The sequence below is a fragment of the Clytia hemisphaerica genome, unplaced genomic scaffold (assembly GCF_902728285.1).
Source record: "Clytia hemisphaerica strain Z4C2 unplaced genomic scaffold, Clytia hemisphaerica genome assembly, whole genome shotgun sequence".
Lineage (NCBI taxonomy): Eukaryota > Metazoa > Cnidaria > Hydrozoa > Leptothecata > Clytiidae > Clytia > Clytia hemisphaerica.
This window is the reverse complement of record NW_027103851.1, coordinates 1,174,449-1,195,835: the sequence shown is the minus strand read 5'-3', so window position 1 is coordinate 1,195,835 and position 21,387 is coordinate 1,174,449. Positions and strand designations below refer to the sequence as shown.

The 21,387-nt window shown below is 36.7% G+C and overlaps 1 protein-coding gene across 2 annotated transcripts in view; it reads left to right on the top strand.

The window, feature by feature from the left end:
• Positions 1-21,387, top strand: part of LOC136807691 (cadherin-23-like) — a 77,984-nt gene that overhangs the window by 51,971 nt on the left and 4,626 nt on the right. For both annotated transcript variants that reach the window (XM_067064293.1, XM_067064292.1), the window contains exons 33-59: positions 401-539; positions 834-1,006; positions 1,636-2,152; positions 2,424-3,340; positions 3,825-4,113; positions 4,714-4,808; positions 5,393-5,536; positions 5,969-6,068; positions 6,440-6,596; positions 7,308-7,477; positions 8,188-8,303; positions 9,137-9,320; positions 9,800-10,005; positions 10,845-11,027; positions 11,144-11,254; positions 11,766-11,871; positions 12,892-12,959; positions 13,423-13,488; positions 15,679-15,700; positions 16,141-16,239; positions 16,527-16,573; positions 17,314-17,529; positions 17,881-17,969; positions 18,821-18,907; positions 19,420-19,488; positions 19,819-19,885; positions 21,187-21,364. In XM_067064293.1, the coding sequence (XP_066920394.1) occupies positions 401-539; positions 834-1,006; positions 1,636-2,152; positions 2,424-3,340; positions 3,825-4,113; positions 4,714-4,808; positions 5,393-5,536; positions 5,969-6,068; positions 6,440-6,596; positions 7,308-7,477; positions 8,188-8,303; positions 9,137-9,320; positions 9,800-10,005; positions 10,845-11,027; positions 11,144-11,254; positions 11,766-11,871; positions 12,892-12,959; positions 13,423-13,488; positions 15,679-15,700; positions 16,141-16,239; positions 16,527-16,573; positions 17,314-17,529; positions 17,881-17,969; positions 18,821-18,907; positions 19,420-19,488; positions 19,819-19,885; positions 21,187-21,364 (4,615 nt within the window). The remainder of the gene's footprint in view (positions 1-400; positions 540-833; positions 1,007-1,635; positions 2,153-2,423; positions 3,341-3,824; positions 4,114-4,713; positions 4,809-5,392; positions 5,537-5,968; positions 6,069-6,439; positions 6,597-7,307; positions 7,478-8,187; positions 8,304-9,136; positions 9,321-9,799; positions 10,006-10,844; positions 11,028-11,143; positions 11,255-11,765; positions 11,872-12,891; positions 12,960-13,422; positions 13,489-15,678; positions 15,701-16,140; positions 16,240-16,526; positions 16,574-17,313; positions 17,530-17,880; positions 17,970-18,820; positions 18,908-19,419; positions 19,489-19,818; positions 19,886-21,186; positions 21,365-21,387) is intronic.

The following is a 21,387-nucleotide window of genomic DNA, read 5'->3' as shown; positions in this document are numbered from 1 at the left end:
AGCTTTTGAGTCTACCCTCCTTTTTCTAAGAAGCAAAACATTTTGAAGCTCATTATCTCATCTCATTATTTTATCTCCTCAATAATTAATTGTGACTTCCATTGCTTAAATCCTACTTCATGCAACTAATCAAAGTAACTAGAATAGTTATCCATTATTAGTACCCCCGAAGCTCTATATAATCAGTTGAAACCCGCTCTAAAAGTCTAAAAGTCGTTTTCAGACCTAACCGCCGTAAATATCTTACAGCATCTTCCCATTGATTTATTATGTCAAAGGGAACACGTAGTCACCAAGACCAATTATTTCATTCAGACAAAAATGGTACGCGTGAGCATTACATTACAAGTCTTGTTCGTAGACAGCGTAAACATTTTAAATTTTCGTTTTTCATTTTCAGTGTCAAGTTGAGATCAAGATAGCGGATATAAACGATAACGATCCGGAATTTTACGAAAGTTCATATACCGTCAATATTCCGGAAGATTTAGCCAACGGTCAGATGGTGATCAAAGTTAACGGAACAGACAAAGACGAAGGTTTGTTGGTTTTTGAATGTTTTTTACTCTGATGTTTGTTTGTTTGTTTCATTTCAATTTCATTTCATGCTCACGCTCAAAGCTTCTTTTTCGGCTGATGTTATAAGACCAAATTATGGTCAGTTTGAAGTTGGCTCTGAAATATTTCAAGAGATTTTATAAGATTCAAAGCATTCAATAGACTTGCTAAGAGACTAATGGATTTTCAAAGTTAACAATTTACCAACGAAAATAAGCTATCGCGATAATTCATCCTGAAGAAACAAGTTACTGTAAATCTCATTATGTTTTCAGGAGATAATGGTCGTCTTTGGTATCGCATCGTCAATGGTAACGGTGCAAACAAATTCCAAATCAACAATATGACTGGTGAAATCAGTGTAAAAGGAGCTTTAAATCGTGAATTAGTCCCCTCTTACACGTTAACTGTTGAAGCAGCTGATTTTGGTTTCCCTGCTCCAAGAAAGGTAAAGAACAATTTAGAAGTTGATGAAAAAAAATAACAACATTCGTTTGAAAATTCATTAATTTTAGAAGAATGGGTCATTCCATTTTATATCCATATACAGGGGGGTGGAAGAACATTTCCAGGGGGTAATCTGAGAGGAATTTCCAGTTGGTAGGTAATATACTCATTTTTGTTCTCCGCCCTTATCTTTAAGGTATGAAAATAATTCTTCCAAGACTTCTTTTGTAAATTTTGGCATTTTCCAGGGGGTATCACCACATTTCTAAAAAGGTTCGTCCACCCCCTGTATGGAAATTTAATGGAACAGCCCAATATGAGACTGTAATTCGTTCAAATTTAGAGGGTATCATTTACATTTTAACTCATAATTTTCATTTGCGCACACAGCATTTCTTTAGACAAAACATCAACTCCCCCCATTGCACAACCATAAATTGGAATAAGTTCTTTCGTTATGTGCATTGCCAGCATAAAGTTAATTATTGCGTCTGTTTTGTATATCATCGAACATAACGTGTTAAAAGAATCAGTAAAATTGTGAAAGTTAAGAAGAAGGCAGACTCAAAATTCATTTTTAGCGGCTTTTCAAGTAATTTTTTTTCAGCAAAATTTTCTAATTTCTTACAGGCTACAGTTTCTGTGTTCATCGCTCTTAACGACGTCAACGACCACCCACCATCTTTTAATTCTCCACGCTACTATGCTACCATCTTGGAAAATCAACAAACGGGAACCATGGTAACTATGGAGTCACCAATAAAAGTTACGGATCCGGACAGCAGTAGTCAGATTTCATACCAACCATTAAATAGCGGCTTCTTTCAAATCAATAAAGAAACTGGAGCAATTTATTCGACAGCGACATTCGACCGCGAGACCAGAAATTCGTACACTATAATCATCCGTGCGGTTGACGAGGGCGGCTTTTTTGCGGACGCAAACGTAACAATCAGTATTTTAGATACCAACGATCACGCACCTATATTCATTAATTCATCAGTAACAGTCGACGTACTAGAGTCTCAAAAAATTGACAAACCTTTTTTCGATGTGGGTGCAACAGATATGGATATGGGATCGAACAGTGAAATTATTTACTCGCTAGCGAGCATGTCTTCTCTTTTCACGATTGATCAGAGCTCAGGTAACTCACGATATGATTCAAAAATCTTTACTCAAAGAATCGTTTACGGTTAGAAAATCATCTTCGGAAATTAATTAACTCTGGAAACGACTCTACTTTTTATGAGAATCAATTTTCAAGCTGTAAGCAATGAAAATTGGAATTCCCACCCATTTAGAATGAGACATTCTTCTTCTCATAGGCACTTTAGCCTTCATTTTGCACTAATTTATTGGTCACTGATACGCCACACTCTATACCTTATTCGTTTTGATTCTTCTCAAATTTGCAGGTAGCATTCAACTTATCTCACAACTTGACCGCGAACGTCAATCATCACACTCCATCATTGTGCTCGCTACTGACAAAGGCACTCCTTCACTGAGCGGAAACGTCACCGTCAACATCAACGTTCTAGACGCAATCGACTCTCCTCCGTTTTTCACACCTTCGACCGATACAGTAGACGTGTTAGAAAATTCCACAATCGACCAAACCATATTCACAATCAAGGCTAAAGATTTAGACTTAAACGACGTTGTTAAATACAACATAGCCTATAGCAGCCACGCTGGTCAATTTAAAATCAACCCTACCACAGGAGATGTCCAACTAGCTAAACCGCTCGACCGCGAAAGTGTGTCATTCTATCGAGTCGAGTTCCAAGCTACAGATTCGGCTGGTTTAAAGTCAGCTCTGGACGGCCTGGTCATTAATGTCAATATAATTGACATTAATGATCATGCACCGGAGTTTTTGAACAGTCAGTGTTTAACGGAAGTCACTGATGGATATCCGGACAAGGCCATACTGTTCATTTTAAACGCACGTGATTTAGATTCAGGTGTAAACGCTGAGTTGACATATAGTTTAAGTTCAGATATTAATGGCTTACTGTCTATAGACCCTAAGAAAGGTATTGTTACAAAAAATGGAAATTTCACGCCTCGTGTATCTAAAATGATCAATTTTACGGCACATGTTACTGACAATGGGGTGCCAAAACTATCAGAATCGCTTTCATGTTCGGTGAAAGTTCTACCAACAAATGTTAACGCGCCAAAGTTTGAAAAAACCGTTTACCAGCTGACCGTGCGTGAGGATTTCAGTGTGGGTGATATTTTGGAAAGTTACCTAGTAACGGGACAATCTTCGGTCACGTACACTTTGTTTGGTGGTCAAGATACCTTCAAAGTTTACCCTCTAAATGTAAGTAAAGTTTATTGTTTTCATTTTTGTATTTGATTTTTGTTTTCCTGATGATTTTGATTTTTATATGCCTCACTGGGTTGGTTACATAGATTTATAAAGCCCGAAGGGCTAGATGTCGTCGTGCTTCGGCTGAAAAGTGTGCCGTGGTTATGTAGGAAATCCTACCTAGGTCACGTGACATTACAATAGAAAATCAGCGCTTGACCAATTAGAAGCTTCGCGGGTTTTCGAAAGCAATAGCAACAATATTTTTTCCGATTTTTCCGGCAAATAAGATGGTAAAGTATACATTTCGTTTTTGTGTTAGAACCCGTCAGCACTGCGTACTGCGTAATATATGTTTATTGGCCGTTCCCAAAAGCATATATTTCAACCATGTAAACAAACCTGCAATCACTGACCTTTATATATAAAGGTCAGTGCCTGCAATACATTTTCCTAGTTGTTTATTAAGACCCCCTCGTTCTACACTTCGTTATAGGGCTCTGTTTACACTGCAGCACAACTCGACCGTGAAGTTCAATCATTCATTACATTCAATTTAATCGCGGAAGATAGTGCCAGTCCCCCAAACAAAGGAGTTGCCATAGTAACAGTTAATATCACTGATTACAACGATAATAAGCCGATCTTTTCTCGTGAAAAATACGAGTTTGATGTTCGGGAAGACATCAACACGACGACAATCGTCGGGAAAGTCACGGCCACCGACCAAGATGTTGAATATTTTAACGGGTTGGTGGCTTACAATATACAACCTTCGCAGTTCAGTAAGTTGCTGTTGTGTAACTTTCCGAGATTTTTTGATAAAGTTTCCTTTGATTCTTAAGAGAAGGGTTTTCAGAAATTCTTATGATTTTGGACTATTTAATCGGGATATTGGGCTTCTCCAGTAATAGTCCGTGCCTCCCTCCCCTGTTGAGGCGGATATCCATGGGGTTAAATATCTACAAGGGAGTGGATAAAGTGTCTTTTCAAGTAAAATATACGATATCCAGGGGTAAGCATCTTTATAAGAGAGGATATCCAGGGGGTTGAGCATATTTTTAAGAGTGGATATCCTAATAAAGTAGGATATCCAGGGGGTTCGATACTTCGAAAAATCAATATCCTCAACAGTGGGGTAATTTTTCTTTCCGGAAAAGCCCATTTTAGGAGTTTACTACATAGTGTTATGTTTTTAGAAGAAAAGAAATTTTCTCGACTTTAGTATTAACCTTTCAACCAATTGCGAAAATTCCTCGAAACTGACAGAATATTTTGTTCTGCTTAGAGCGAAAGGGTATTTTCAGCAACAAATTTCTGAGATGAAGTTTCACACGTTTACTTTTCTTTAGTCGAGAGTAGATTTTGTTTACTTTTTTTCACAGGTTCATTTTTCCGGATCGATTTTGAGAATGGATACATTTACGCTAAAAGGGGTCTGGATCGAGAAACAAGAAGTTTCTACGAATTCACTGTACAGGTAACAAATACAAATGAAATTGGATAATTTCGAAAAAAGATTTTATTTTCTTTGAGGTAGATAGATAAAATGTTAATGGTCTAAAGTTGTTTGCTTTAAGGGGTTATCAGATGATTTTTGATATTTGGCTTAGAGATTTGGCTTAGAGACCTTTTATGTTCCAGAGACACACCTCTAAATCTTTTGACGCAATTTTTTCCCAAAGAAAAGCTGAGATATTTGACTTCTTTGAAATCTCTAAAAATGAGTCTTTACACAGTCTTTACGTTGAATTTCTATTGTTTTCAAGTAAAAATTTGAATCTCAGCTTTGGAAAATAATTGGGTCGAAAACTTTGGAGGTGTTTCTTAGGACCATAAAAGGTATCTCTAAGCCAAAATATCAAAAATCATCTGATAATCCCTTTGAATTGTGATAGTATTTTGTAAAATTTTAGCTCGATAAAAAGATGATGGCATATATAATATTTTGCTTAACTCATTGAAATACTAAAGTCTGAGAATTCAGTAATGAACTTCCTTGCGAGAGTCTTTACTCGAGTAATTTTTGAATTATAACATTTAATTTTTTTCTTCTTCTTTCAGGCAGCAGACCACGGCGATGTTCCAAACCACCAGGCTTTCGTTGCCGTGAAAATCTCCCTCATCGATGTCAACGATAACAACCCCATCTTTACCTCAGTGAAATATCAAAAAGCAATCTTTGAAGATACTACGTCACTACAACCGGTAATTTCCTGATGTTGCTCAGGCTGCTGACATCCACTAACGGATTCGTACTACCTGGGGTTTTGTAGAGGTCTGCAATTCAGACTAGATGTTCTTACTAACAGGCATTTGCCGTACGGAGTGTTTTTTTACAACAGAAAATAATTTTTCCAATTACTTATATATTAGTCCGTGGAAAAGTGCGGGCTGCATTAACGCGTTCCTCCTCGTTCTTAAGCAAGTTTCTGTATTTGCACTTTCAAAGACGGTGGAACGACCGAAACGTTTTGGAATAACCCGCAGTTTTAACCCATAAAATCTAGGAGGTAAAAGTACTGATATACCGTCGTCCTCAGTAAGCCAGTCAGGATCTAGACAAATCAGAAGCTAACCGTCTCCATCCCTGAAAAACACAAATTTATAAACTCCCATTTTGTTCCTCTCTTTTTATAGTTCTTACAAATCTGGGCAACAGATAAAGACATTGGAAGCAATGGTCAAGTTGAGTACTCCATTACTGGCGGTGATCCTAATTCCAATTTCTATATCAGTCGTAAGTTTGTTCCTGTCGTATTATACCTGTCAGCCCGTGAAAGATTCAAAACGTTCTAGTAAAAACTTTGGAAAGTATGGTTTTGACCAAGGAGCTTTAATAAAACTTGTTTTTAAGTTTCTTGTTTTGATTGCAGATGTTTAATCTTCTTATTTTGACTTAGTTTGTTGTTTTAGTTAGGGACTATGTTTTACTTTTTAAAAGATTTTAGTGCTCTTGCTTCAATTTATCTTACCGGCAAATTTGTTTTTTGTTTATAAGTCTTGAAAAAAATAACACATCCATCTACCAATAATAGACTATGTATTGTTTCCATGGCGTATAAATCTAAAGTAAGAGGCCATTATTGTATCATTTCTCGTCTCTTCCAGCGGAAGGAGGGCAGCTTCGAGTGAGAACCTCCCTGGATGTGGAGACGAAACAGAAATACAACCTGACCATCACAGCAACAGATCACGGTACCCCACCTCTGTCTACGCAAATTCACGTTGAAATACAAGTCAAAGATGTCAACGATAATTTCCCTATGTGAGTTTATTACCAATAGCTAAGACAACAAAGAACGGAGTTATCAAGGTGTAGAACCTACTAACCTATTCAAAAAAAGTTAAATCAGTTAAATAAGTTTTCACGTTCTTCAATAACTTTATTTCGTTCAAGTATTTTTCTGAACAAGAAGAAATACCGATGATAGTAGTGATTGTTTTCTTTCAAAGTTCACTATATTGATTGAAAACTGTTGGCGTGTGTCACCGTGTATTCAAAAGAATCGATTGAAAGAATATTAGACCATGTTCGCACGTGACGGTTCCTTTTCGCTCCGAAACGAAATGAAGCCATTCTTTTGGTTACATTCAAGTGTTACGTCACTTCTAACCAATAGAATGGATTCATTCTGTTTCGGAGCGAAACCGAACCGTCACGTGCGAACACGGTCTTAAAAGACGTACACGTTACAATAAACTCTCGCTAATTCGAACTTCTACTATTCGAATCTTTCTATAATTCGAACTTATTTCCAGTCCCCATCAAGAAGATACCGACTTATTATACTTTCTGTAATTCGAATCTCTCTGTAATTCGAACAAATAATATTCCCTGTTTGGGTTCGAATTAGCGAGATTCAACTGTACTTGCATTTTTATTAAAGTATTGGATTTATCTGAAGGACAGAATTACTTTCAGTCTCAAAAAATAACGGATTCGATAATGTAGTAAAATAATCCTCCATTTTTTCAGATTCGTCAAACAGAAATATTCATTCGACATTATGGAAAACGCAACAGTTGGTTTGTTTGTTGGTGGTATCGTTGCCAAGGATAAAGATATCACTGCATTGTTGTCAACTGTTTATTATGATTGGAACAACACCAATACCAACAGAGATTTCCGAATCGATGAAATGACTGGTAAGATAGCGAACTCTTTTTCTTATGAGCAAAAACTTTCTCAATACAATGCAGAATTTAACAACACTTTTCGAAATAAATGACACTAATATTATCTAAAGAAAGCTAGAAAAACTTTCTTTGGATCAAGACACAAGTAAAATCTTTCTAAAACCTAAAACCATCAATTGAATCATTTGAATCTTTTTCTAATGAGCCTAAACTCTCCCAATACAATGCAGAATTTACTTCACATTTTAACATCTTTTGATTAGGTGAATTTTGCAAGCGTCTTCCTTGGCTTGTATTTCACAAAAGAAAACTAAACATATCATGATTTTTTTGAGTGAATTCACAATGGAAACCTACAATCGTATAATTTCTTTGTGTTGGATGGTGTTATCAGCAAAAATTACTAAAATGGGCAGCCTGGCCTGAAAGAACAGTATTATTTTCTTGGAATCACTTAGACCACGTTCACACGCTACGGTTCCGTTTTGCTAATTATTCATTTGGTCAGAAGTGACGTAAATTTTGAATTTGACCAATAAAATAATGGTTTCATTTCGTTTCGGAGAGGAAGGAACCACAGCGTGTGAACATGGTCTAAATGATTTTACGATTTTAATCGAGATATTACTTTTTGCATTTCTTTTAAACTTGCTATTCAGTATAATCTGTCGGTCGGATTATCTACGGTCTATCGGCACAACGACTTTTTCTTGTTCCAGGTCGCATCAAGTTGGCAACTACTTTGGACTACGAGACACAAAGAATGTATAGCTTAGTGGCCATTGCTTACAACAAAGATATCTTTGAACAACGCTCTATGGTCACCCATGTCTTTGTAAGTTTTTGAATCAATGAACTTTTAAATGAGTTTGGTTGCTCAGTCGGTAGAGTATTTGCCTTACAATCCAATAGTCGGACCCCCCATAGTCGAGGGCTCCATCCCCGGTCACCGCCAACTCAGCGAACGAGTAGCTCAGATTGGGTAATCTGATCTAGGCGGTACGTTACTGGGTAGCTGAGAGTAGGTGTGGCGCTCCACCTCAGCATTTAAACTCCCAGGTCTAGCTCAAATAAAAAAGGGGATAGGGATTATCTGAATTTTATATATTCTCCTTAAGATTCCAAAGCTGTAATTGTCATTTTAAAACTGTATTTCTTCCCGTATTATTTTTTCATTACCTAAAATATTAGAAGACGACAATTGGCGTGTTCGTTCCTATCCCACTATTTTGACTTGCGTTTAGGATAAAAAAGCACCATCTGTTAAAGGAGTTGAGGGAACCTTGGCAACTGACAGAGAATGCCGTAGAAATTACAAAAATTGGCTTGTGTCAAAATTAGCGAAAAAGTGTCTTTGAATGGGAACAATCTAAAATCTTTGTCAGAATTTCCAAAGTTTTTTCAAAACATAGTGACCATATTTCGCTGTCATCAAGGCAAAAGGTCCAATCTCAAAATTAGTGTCTGATGAAACTTTAAATTTTGAGATTGACCCTTTTTCATGTAGATGGGACCCCCTCACTATGAAAAAAGGGCCAAGCTCAAGATTTAAGGTTAGCCAAACAGAAAAATTCTCAGTTTTCTCAGACATTGAGATTGGACCTTTTGCCTTGATGGCAGCGATTTGCCATTGTAATGTATTCTCTGGTCGTTCTCTTTTCCTCTTAGGTTGATTTCCATATCTTTGATCACAATGATAACGCACCAGTTTTCCCACCTTATTGCTGCAATGTCAGTGTTTCTGAGAAATTCCCGGTTGACGGTGTTATCTATACTTTCTACGCGACTGACGCTGATGGGCCGACCAATAATCAAGTATCGTACGTCCTGGATCCAAACTCAGGGGATAATGGTTAGTAATGGTTATAATTATATAAAAAATTGATGCAGTTATCAGTATTCTGCTAGGGGTAAAGATTTCCACCTCAAAATTCAGCAAACTCCAATAATATCTAAATAGATTTCTGAAAAATTAATTTTTTTCTAGCCCTAACCCTGATTTTTTTTTGAAAACTTTTAACTGGAATAAAAGCTTGTAACTAGAGAGTCAACAAGGTACAATTAAAAAGGTTTTTTCATACTTTGCCCTTTTAAATCAAGTGGTCGGAGCTACAGCCTTAATTCTGACACTCGGTATACTGTCTAATTCTTAATGTTTATACACGTCACTCGGATTTAAAGGGATAAGATTATTTTTATTTCCACTCTTAAATTTTGATGAAAGACTAGAACATTGTATGCTTCACCGTGATTTTGAATCCCATGATAAAAGCTATTTTTTTTCTCGGATTTTTTACAGATGATAATATAAGTATGGATTTTCTCTTTTAGAATTCTTCCATCTTTCTACTAATGGACAACTACGCCTTGAGAAGCCGCTAGACCGTGAAACCAAAGATGAACTCGTGATTGAGGTCCAGGCTATAGATAACGGAGATCCGGCAATGTCGACAACTACAGATTTCCGTATTACGGTAACCGATGTTAATGACGTCACACCGCGATTCCGTGAGATTGAAATCAAAGCTCTATCGGAGGTACAATATTTTTTATTATTTTTCTTTTATATTGAGTTGAGTTATTCTATTTTCGCGGCGTACGCGAAATGAGCGAAAACTTTGTAACGTTTTTGTAAGGTCATTGGTCGGTTGAAAAATAAAGCAGTTCCATTGGTCAAAATTGACGTAACGGTTGAAAAAAGTTGAACTTCCTTCAACTTTTTTTTGTTCGGGTGAAACTTTTCTATGACGTAATCTTTTCTTCAGGCAAAAAAAGGTTGAAAAAAAAACTGTCGCCCATTTTGTGCGAAAGTGGATAACCGACCTTTATTGTGACCACCAAACTCTGAAAAGCATACCTACCCCTTACAATACCGCCATTTTTTTGGAAATTTGCGCCAAGTGACAATGAACTATTATCTCCTTTAATGTCGCATATTTTTTAAGTTGAAAATCCTTGCCTCTCCCAACCTTGTCCTCGTGTATCATAGCTTTATATTTACATTACTGGACGCCTGATAAATTTTTCTTGTGCTATCAGTAAGCATAAAAAAAACAATGATATGAAGGAAATGAGGTTGTACTCTCTCCCTTTGAAAATCTACCACTCTCTTTATAAGGCAACTTTTCTCAACCCCTATCCTTAAGTACCGAGTTTATGTATTTGTGTTTTTTAGCAACGGAGACGGTAAGGTTCTAATTTGACTAGATCCTGACCAGCTGAGGACGACGGTAAATCTTCGGGTTATTCCAAATCGCTCCAGTCACTCTACCGTCCTCAAAAGCGCAAGAAATACAGAAACTCGCCGGTGACTTTTGTTAAGGTTTTTGTTTAAAAGAAGGGGGAGGTTCATATTATATTTTCATTGAAATTTCAGGATGTCAAAGAAGGAACATACATTGCAACATTCAGTGCTGATGATGAAGATCTTGGAGCGAGCGGTGTTGTATCTTATGCCATCATCTCTGGTAACGAAAATGGTGACTTGGTATTGAATTCAACATCGGGCGTACTCGAAACGTTCAAATATTTGGATTATGAACGGACTCCAGAGTATAAGGTTCGTTTAGTGCGTTTAAATCCAAATTGTCTTCATGCTATTCTTATTCTTCATTACCTCATTTTATGCAAATTAGAAAAAAATAGTTATCTAATTTATTTCACCTTCCACCATAGTTGAAAGTGCAAGCTAAGGATGGCGGAGGAGACACTGCACTTTCAGTCATCAAAGAGTTTGTTGTTCCGGTCATCAATATCAATGATAACATTCCTTTGTTCCCTACTAATGTAAGTATATATATTCCTTGGGAATCTTAGATGTAAATGACAATAACTGTACAGAGGATGCCCGGTTCTGTATTGAGTGTTCTTGCAGTCGTCTTATCTGTAGTAAACTAGAGAATCTAAGATAACCTTGTAATATGAATCGTACGAAAAAGCTTTCTTTGCTTGTCTTCCGTGTAAACGTTCTATTCAGTCTCGAGCTCTTTTCGATTATTTGGGCGCGAGAGAATGAAAGACAAGTGCTGGCGAAAGGGGTTCAGTTTTTATGAGAAATCTTCTTTAAGGATTACGAAAACAACAGAAATTCGAAATGGTCTCTTCAAGGGTCTATAATCCGTGTGATACAGTAATATGCGTGTTATATGATAATACGATTATTGATACGTGATAATATTAGTTTGTATAAATAGAATTCAATTTTGACGAGACGTCGTCTTTTTGGATGTAGAACGTGCACAATGTTCACAAATATTGAGGTGTGTAAAAATAACATATGCTTTTCGTTACTCCGTAGATAAAACCACAAGTTGAGGTGATGGAGAATGCACCAATTGGTACTTCAGTGACCACTATCCAGGCTAATGATGCAGATGGAGACCAAATCTATTTTTTCATTGTCGGTACGTATAATAACATACACTAAAGTGGAACGTTTTAATAGTTCACTCTCCTTTAGACCTGCTTATTACCTATTCATGATATGCATTGCGATGTCTTCTGACCCACCAGTTGATTGGTTGTAAGTGACGTAAAATCAGTCAATACGTCACTCTCAACCAACCAGCTGTTGGGTTCGTGATGTAATGTCAGAAGACATCGCAATACATATCATGAATAGCCCCCCAAAAGCCTTTTCTAAACTATCCAAAAGTTTGAAGTTTTCGGATTGTTCCCATCCTTCGTTCACCAGGGAGTTTTACAATCGCATGACGTGGCCAGCACATTGAGATTTATAATATAGCAAGCAAAGCGTCATGGGTAATCAGGACCACTGCGCGCTAATGACGACTTACTATTGGTCCAAAGTCTTGAAGAAAAAAAAACTAGAACGCAACTAGTCCTGATTACCCATGATTCATTTTGACTGTGAAATGGCATATGTAGAACCTGGAGACCGGCCAACCAAAACTTAGATCGGAGTTTTTTTTAATGGCACCCTATTAGTAGCACTAATAGAAGTGGAAATGCACCGATTTTCTTGATTACTTGTGATAATGTAGCATCGTCCGTCGTTAATTGTCAACATTGCAATGGCTTCCTTGCGGGTTCCATTTCCAAAAAATGTCCGATCAAAGATGGCGGATTAGCTCTAGCTTAGACAGCCCACTTTTGGCCTGCCTATTCTAATTGTTTGAGTAGGCAAAAAGTGGGCGGAAAGTTGACAGTTAAAATCTTTGCTTGAAAAGTTTTGAAAGAATTGCATTGACGTCAAAAGAGGACAATGCATTGACTTTAAACAGCCAACTTTATGCCCACTTTAATTAACAATTAGAATTGGCAGGGCGAAAAGTGGGCCGTCTAAACTAGAGCTTAGCTTTGTCCAGGATTTACAAGGTCCATACGTCATATGATGAGGAATGCAATTGCTACCTTAGTTCCTCTCATCTTATCCACTCGATTTCTTACTTTTTCACTTCAAGGCGGTAATTCGGACGATTATTTTACTATCGGACACAAGACAGGAGAATTAAGAACCAATAAGATTTTGGTAAGTCACAATTCTTATCTTTTCTAACATTTTAACATGTACACTTGCATAAATCTCTATCACTGGAACTATTTTCATGTTATTTCTCAATTTTTGGAAACTATAGGAGGAGCAGCAGCGTTCTCAGGGCTGTCGGAAATTTGTGTAGGAGAGCAGATGTTTATGACAAAGTGATTATCTATTCATAATATAAAAAGATTACTTTGTAACATAATTGTTCTCTCATCCACAAATTTTCTGACACCCCTGAGAACGCTACTGGGAAGGTACACGCTTTTTCTTTTATAAGAATAACTTCTATAAGAAAATCAGGGTGAGATTTCGGGTTTAAAACAATAAGAATAATGCTCACCCTCAACCAAAGTACACTATTCTTATAAAAGAAAAAGCGTGAAGCTGGAAATAATTTCTGCATTTACTAAATTTAATTTTTGCTGTTTTATTCTTCTGGTTTATTCTATAGGATCGCGAGTTGAATTCATCTTTCGTATTGAAGATTGAAGCCAGCAACCGAAATACTTCAACCTATGTAAGGCTCTCGTTTTTTATTGGAAACTACACGTTCTTTTATAAGAACAAACTATGTAAGAACATAAGGCTTCGATGGCCAAAATGTTAAGAACAAGATAAGAATATTTTAAGGCTTTGTGGACTCAAAAACACTCTATTTCTTAGGAAAATGGTCAAAATAATATTCACAAAATGGTCAAAATAAGAACATTTTTAGCTTTTAGCTTAAAACTCAAAAAGTTAAAAACATCCGAAGGCTTCAAAAAATTTGGATGTTCTTATAAAAAAAGAGTGTACTCTCTCTTTTTTATTCATCGTTAACTATCGTTCTACAAAATATTTTGGTTCTTGCTTATAAGTAGGTCAAGTGTATAATCAACTCTCTCTAATTCGAACCTTCTGTGACTCAACTAATACATTGCACTCTACAATTCGTATCTTTCTCCAATTCAAAGGAAAATCTTATTTCATGGAAATTAAAGAGAGGCGACGGTGAAATATATACAAGCAGAATATGAGCCCCAAAACATTGAAAATTGGAACCCCAGTCCTTTTTTGACAAAAACGACCATAGATTTCAGTCATAAAAACTGACCTTTATATATCACTGGACCAAGCTATATCCGCCATCTTTGATCGAAGTTTTTTTTTGAATTGGTACCACTGACCTTTATATACCCTGGACCAAGCTTCTCAATCCCAGCCAAGCAAAATCTTTGATCGGAGTTTTTTTGAAATTGGTACCCTAATGTCGGCACTACTCGATAGCGGTGTAAATGCATCGAGAGCGCCAGGTCTACTTTTCCTCAAATTCTTTTGATGATGTAGTTAGACGTTAATTTTTGGACCTACCTCCGGGTACCCCGGTGGAGGTTCTATAAATTAACCCATGTCCGTTCGTCCGTCCGTCTGTTACCAGCTTTTCTCAGGATTGGCTCATTAGTTTTTTCTGATTTTTTGCACAATGATGCAAAATGGCAATGCCAAGAACGTGACGAAGCCCTATTTTTGAGAAAAAATTTATTTGGGCAAATTTGGGCCAAAAACTACCTAAAAATAGGGTTTTTTGACTTTGTGCAAAATCCTGTCATTACTTTTTTCTGATTTTTTGTACAAAGATGGAGGGCAAGATTCTCTAAAGAATGGCTGAAGTGGTTTTTCCCGGAAAATTCTTATTCTCCTTAAAAAAACGGATTTTCGTATTTTTGGGGAAATTCCCTTTAACCAAATAAGAAAATATAGCTTTTCTCAATGTTGACTCATTATTTTTTTCTGATTTTTTGCACAATGATGCAAAATGGCAATGCCTAAAATGCGTCGGAGCCCGATTTTCGAAAAATATATATATTTTGGCAAATTTGGGCTAAAAACTGCCTAAAAATAGGGTTTTTTGGACTTTGTGCAAAATCCTGTCATTACTTTTTTCTGATTTTTTGTACAAAGATGGAGGGCAAGATTCTCTAAAGAATGGCTGAAGTGGTTTTTCCCGGAAAATTCTTATTCGCCTTAAAAAAACGGATTTTCTTATTTTTGGGGAAATTCCCTTTAACCAAATAAGAAAATATAGCTTTTCTCAATGTTGACTCATTATTTCTTTCTGATTTTTTGCACAATGATGCAAAATGGCAATGCCAAGAACGTGACGAAGCCCGATTTTTGAGAAAAAATTTATTTGGGCAAATTTGGGCCAAAAACTACCTAAAAATAGGGTTTTTTGGGCCTGAATGGTTTAAGTGATTTTCGTATTTTGGGGAAATTCCTTTTTACCATTTTACATTATTCAACACACAAGCTTTATTTTTCCATTCTGAATTTTTGTACAATTATTGTCACTTTTTTCTTATTTTCATCTGATGTTAATCATTAGGTAGGTCCATTCAGCATGTTGCTTGTTAGCATTGCAATGGCTTCTCCTTGGGTACCAATTCTAAAAAAACTCCAATCAAACATGGCAGATATTGCTTGGTCCAGGGTTATATAAAGGTCAGTGATTGGTACCCGTAAGGAAGCTATTGCAGTGTTAAAATCTTGCCTAACGACAAACGGCGCTACATCCCACAACTGTATAAGCGAAGTGGATCTAGCGCTCTTGATGCGGGTAACACTTTCAAAAAACTCTTTTGCTTGGCTGGGATTGGGAAACTTTGTCCAGGGATATATAAAGGTCAGTGTTCATAACCCATCTGTTCGTATTCTTTTCTCTTTTTAGAATACTGGATCTCGTCGAAGAAGTACGTTGATTGTCTTAAATACCCGATTTATACACAATCTATTTCTTCCTTTTTTCTGTTCTGTGCAATTTCTATGACCCCGACATACTCTGTACCAGAGCGTATCTCACGATTATCGTAGCGTAGTTCAATGCAATGTATTTTGAAATTAGCCGTAGATATCGGGTCTGTGTACAGACTACCCCGACAACTGAAATAGTTTCCAGAACTTATTTTTTATTAAAGCTTGAATTGAAAAATAAAAGTTTCTTGCATCGAGGAATATATCATTTCGTAAATTCAGTCAGAAGAAAGGTCATAGGGGAAATATAGAATTAGGCCAGCTTAAAAACAAGGCGTGATAATTGTAGGTAGGGTAATAATTAGTAGTGTTGTAAGGCTAGCTTGCAAAGGTTTGAAAGGTGGGTAACTGACGTTACTTTTTTGGTTAACTTTCACAGGAGAAATCGACCATCAGGTGATCACAGAAGATTTTAACATTACGATTGGTGATGAAAATGACAACCCTCCTGTTTTCACTAAAAATCTCTTCATCGGAGGTAAACTCCCTTTCCCTTTTTTCAGTTACAGTCTTTATAACTCGAACCTCTATAACTCGAATGTCTCTTCAACTCAAACAGGTTTTCTCGTCCCTTCAGTTAACAAAGCCTTATAGACTGGTGCCTCCATTACTCGAAATCTTCATGAATCGAACTAATTTATGTTCCCCGAGCGTGTTTGAGTTATGAAGCTTTCATTGTATTTTAACACTTTTTTGTGTGAATGAAGATCTTTACATTCGCACTTTATTTGGTTATTGTTCTAATTTGTACATCTTTATTTTCAGGAATATCGGATAAAGCGGAATATGGCACAAAAGTATTAAAACTAATCGTAAGTCTATTGTTCAAAGATTTTGTTTTCATGCCTTCTGGCATCACATCAATAGCCCGTAGCTAATTGGTTACAAGTGACGTCTTGACTTATTTTCACGTCACCTACAGCAAATCAGCTGTTAGATTTTTTGTGTAATGCCAGAAGGCAGTACTATGTTGCTTTATGTTAATTTTATTTTCAATGCGGTCTTTATATCTTTTGTACCGTAGAAGTTTCTAAGAGTCCAGCGTCCCATTGTTCGTTTTTAATGGCGATTATTTAATTGAAAAAACGAAACAAATCGGCTAGAAACTTTAGTTTTGCCAGAAAACCGGTTTTTAGGCCTCTAGAACCGCCTGTACTAGAGGCCGCCTGTACAAGAGCCTTAGTTACGCTTACGCTTATTCTGAGCTCCGCCCTGGGAATGAGCTAGTTTCCAAATGGTCCTAGACTTCGTGGGACCAATGCTTTTAATTCATTTAACCTATTAAAGTTCAACACCTTACAAAAATCAATAATTGTCATGTAGTATGTACTGTGTCACCTATTTACTTGTTTCCTAGGCTACGTCATATCTTCCTTCGTTTCGAGTGTAAAACTTCTACCCTTCGGGATATGAACGCTACTCGCGAATTACCAGTAGGGTTACTAATAGCCGCCCATAGCAGTGCCTATAGACCAAGAGTAAGGCCTAAAAGGCTGGAGCTGTCTATTGTGTAGACTACTTGTAAACTACTTGTTTCCTTATTCAATCGCAGGCTATAGACGCCGACAGTCCATCAGAAACTGTATTAGCTTACAGTCTAGAGGACGGTTCATCAACAACTGGCAAATTTTCAATCGATGTGAATACAGGCTGGATAAAATCTCAAAGCTTATTCACAGAATCGACACAACTTGTGTACAACTTTGAAGTGATGGTCAAAGATAATGGAGGTGTCGGCAATTTTTCGCATGATTCTACAAACGTGAAGGTACATACTCAGTCGTTTTTTTATTTTAACATTTACTAAAAAGTGTGAGCTCAACCTTTTTGAGATTTTAAGGCTAAAAGTGTTAAGTAGAGGGAAATTTGATTTTTTAGGTCGCTCGATTGTTTTAGTCAAAGCACTTGTTATACATTTTTGGAAAGCTAAGGGATAGGGGAATCAAAATGACTTGGGTGCAAATTCTTTTTCGGAAATTTTGGTGTGATTTTCGGGCAAATATGGCGGTCTCAGGCAAAGATCATAAAACGTTTTAACGACCATTTAGGTCATTACCGAGACGTTTTCTCTATATCTTTATTACGTTTATGGTACATATAAAATTTTTGTTGTTTTTAGATAACAGTTGTGACGGATGCACAAAGAGTATTGATCACAATGAGAACGAATCCTGATTGGGTGAGAACTAACCAATCAGATTTCATCACGTGAGTAATCAACACTTGTCTGTGTTTATAACTAAACAACTGTTGTAAAAGTATTGCAGGGGTGTATACACGTTTTTTATATAAAAACAACTATATAAGAACATAAGGCTTCGATGGCCAAAATGTTAAGAACAAGCTAAGAACATTTTAAGGCTTCGCAGACTCTAAAACAACTGGTTTCTTAGAAAAATTGGTGAAAATAAGTTAAGAACATTTTTAGGCTAAAAAATTAAGAACATCCGAAGGCTTTTGGATGTTCTTATAAAAAAATATGTACCATTTTTTAAATCAATTTATTACCTAGTTATGCGGGCAGATACTGTGCAGTGTTGTGGAAAATGCACCAGACTTTTCTTGGGTTCGCCACATTTAACGTGCGACGAGGTGTGAATTGTGCTGATGATGCTCGAGCCCTGAAATTAGCCATTTTTATTAAATCTAAGCATGGCAAACGATAGCCCTCGACCCATTAAGCATATATATGGTATAATATCAGGGGTGGACAAAGCAAATTTTTCAGAAAATGAGCTAATATGCTAAGCCCAGCCCTGACCCGAAAAATGGAGAGTTGCTTATAAAATAGAGTTGCGTATAAAAAATGTGTCCACGTTTTTCAAATTTTTTTCGAGTTTTAAGCCTAAAATTATTTTAACCTATTCTTTTTTTCACCATTTTTAGAGCATTTTTGAGCATCAATTTCCTATGAAATCCTTAAGAGACCCCAAAGCCTTAAAATGTTCTTAACTTGTTCTTAATATTTTGACCATCGAAGCCTTATATGGTTCTTATATAGTTAAAAGGCTTATACCATTTTTCATACTCATTCTTACATTCTTATCTAAATTATTCAGCAAACTTGAAAATGTCACAGGCTGCATTGTAAACATCGATGGGATCAGATTTGCAACTCTGGAAAACGGAGATTCCGATACCACAAGGTATGAATTTATTAATGTTAAAAGTTTCTGTGTCAGAAGGATTTCCGTAAAGTATATATAGAGGCTTTCACGTCCCAAAACTTTGTATAATTCACTAAAATTTCAAAAATTTGTGCTGATTTGCTGCATAAAATGTATTTTCCGTCTCAGACGAAAAACCTTGCTTTGATTACTAAAAGTGCTGCACCACTTACCCTTGATCCTTCTCTTTAATTGTTGAATATTAAGTAGAGAAACAACAAGTACCATTTTGGAGTCTTTGGCATGACCAACCAATGGATTGAACCTTGAACATTAACACTACAAATCGCTGGGTTGAACTAAACTATGAATTAATAACATACATGTATCACAGGGATCAACACAGACTTTTTTCGTGTCAGAAGAATCAAGCCCAGGATTTTCACATTTTGAAGAAATTCGTGAAATAGTCTGAGAAAAGCGTGAATCGCAATAACGTGCGTAGAGATATTGCCGCAATCTTATCGTTCCCTTTTGTTTTTCTTTTATAGGACAGTGCTTATATTTCATACAATGAACCGAGAGACTGGAGAAGTGAAAAATCGAGGCATTGTGCTCAAGTAAGTTTTTACTATACAAAAGATTCCCTGAATCTCGTACAGGAGGCTTCAACTGGTTTATAGATGCAGAGTGTCCCTATAAAGTTTACAGATTTTGGAGAAATTTGGACAAATTGTTCTACTTTTTGAGTAATTTTTCTTAATGTTGTCACAACACGCTTAATTACTTTTAACTCTCCGAAGCTGACATTTTACTGACCGATAATAATACTATTGGTCCCTGGAAAACTGAAATATACTAATTTTTATCATTTAGAGTGCTCGATACTACTGCAGAGAGAAAAACTTTATTAAAAGAAACATTTTCATTTTCAATGCATTTGTTTTCAGGGCGATTGAAGAAAATTATCATTTGATCAAAGACTTCTTTGAATATTGGAATGTCACAACATACGAGGTAAAAAGTTGTTTTTATCATCCACCATCAGTTGTAAAGAAGGAACTGCTTGATAATGATGAAAGTTGACTAAATTATTATTTCAAACTAACTCTCCTCGCAAACGTTCAGTGAAAATCTGACTGCTAAATATGATTTCACTTCTGGCTAATAAATGTAAGGAGATTGCTAAGTCCCCACCTTTAGCTTTTGCTTGTTTGCTCGTCCTTTCGCTCACTCATTATCTAACTAGCTTAAATTCGGCTCGAAAGAACAGTTGACGCTATCTAATTTGACGTTCCAATACGCTCCATTATGCGATAATATTGAAAGCCACCGGTCAACCAGAACTCTCATTACCGATGCTACCCTTTTTTTCGATGAAAATCCAATTCCCCCTGAAAATCAAATAAGAGAGCGTCAACTGTACTTTCATTCAGCAACCTTTTTTGTATTCTTTGCCATGGAATATGTCACGTGATGTATCTATCAACCAACAGTCCCGTAGTAACCGGGGAGGGGGGGTGGGCACAGGGGCATTTGACGAAATGAAATTTTGGCCTCCTCAAAATGAAAATGCTTCCTACGGGCCTGAACCAATCATAATATTTCGAGGATGAATTACAACGCGTCATAGTGCTCGGGTTTTACCCAGTCCTGTCGTCATGCCGTGAAAAAAGCAAGAAATTATATTTTATACAGAGTCTCTTTAACTCAAACCTCTATATCTCGATTGTCTCGAACAAGTATTCTCGTCCCTTTAGTTAACAACGCCTTAGCTCTAGTTTAGACGGCCCACTTTTTGCCCTGCCTATTCTAATTGTGAATTAAAGAGGGCATAAAGTGGGCTGTCTAAAGTGATGCATAGCCCTCTTTTGACGTCAATGTAATGTCTTCTTTCAAACCTTTCCAAGCAAAGATTTTAACAACCAACTTTGTGCCCTCTTTCTGCCTACTCTAACAATTAGAATAGACAGGGCAGAAAGTCGGCCGTCTAAACTAGAGCTTATAAACTCCATAACTCGAAATTTCCTAGCCAGTGCCTTCCCACAAACCAAATTTTTTCTATGTTAAATCGCGATAAAAAAGCGGTTTTCGTCTAACAGGCTAGAAATTTCCTTAACAGGAACAAATTAGTGTCCCTGTGCGGGTGCAAAAGTAGTCCAGAAGCTGGAGCTCAACCACTTTTTGCCTTTAAAAATTCTGATGGGGGGAGTAGAGTCATCATGTAAATCAGAAAGCGAAGATAGCGAAGATTTTCTGACTAGGGTTCAAGTTATGGAGATTCCACACTGTAACTATTCATGTATATTTTCTTTCAGGGTCAACCATTACCACAAATAGCTGAGAACGATGACGACACCATTCTTTTGATTGTGGCCATCCTCGTTCCAGTCTTCTTGGTGTTGCTGATCATCATCTTGATATGTTGTGTTTGTTGTGCGAGGAAAAGACAAAAAGAAAAAATCAAAGCTGCTAGAGCTGATGCCTTTGCTAGTGGTGAGTAGACTATGTAGTAAACC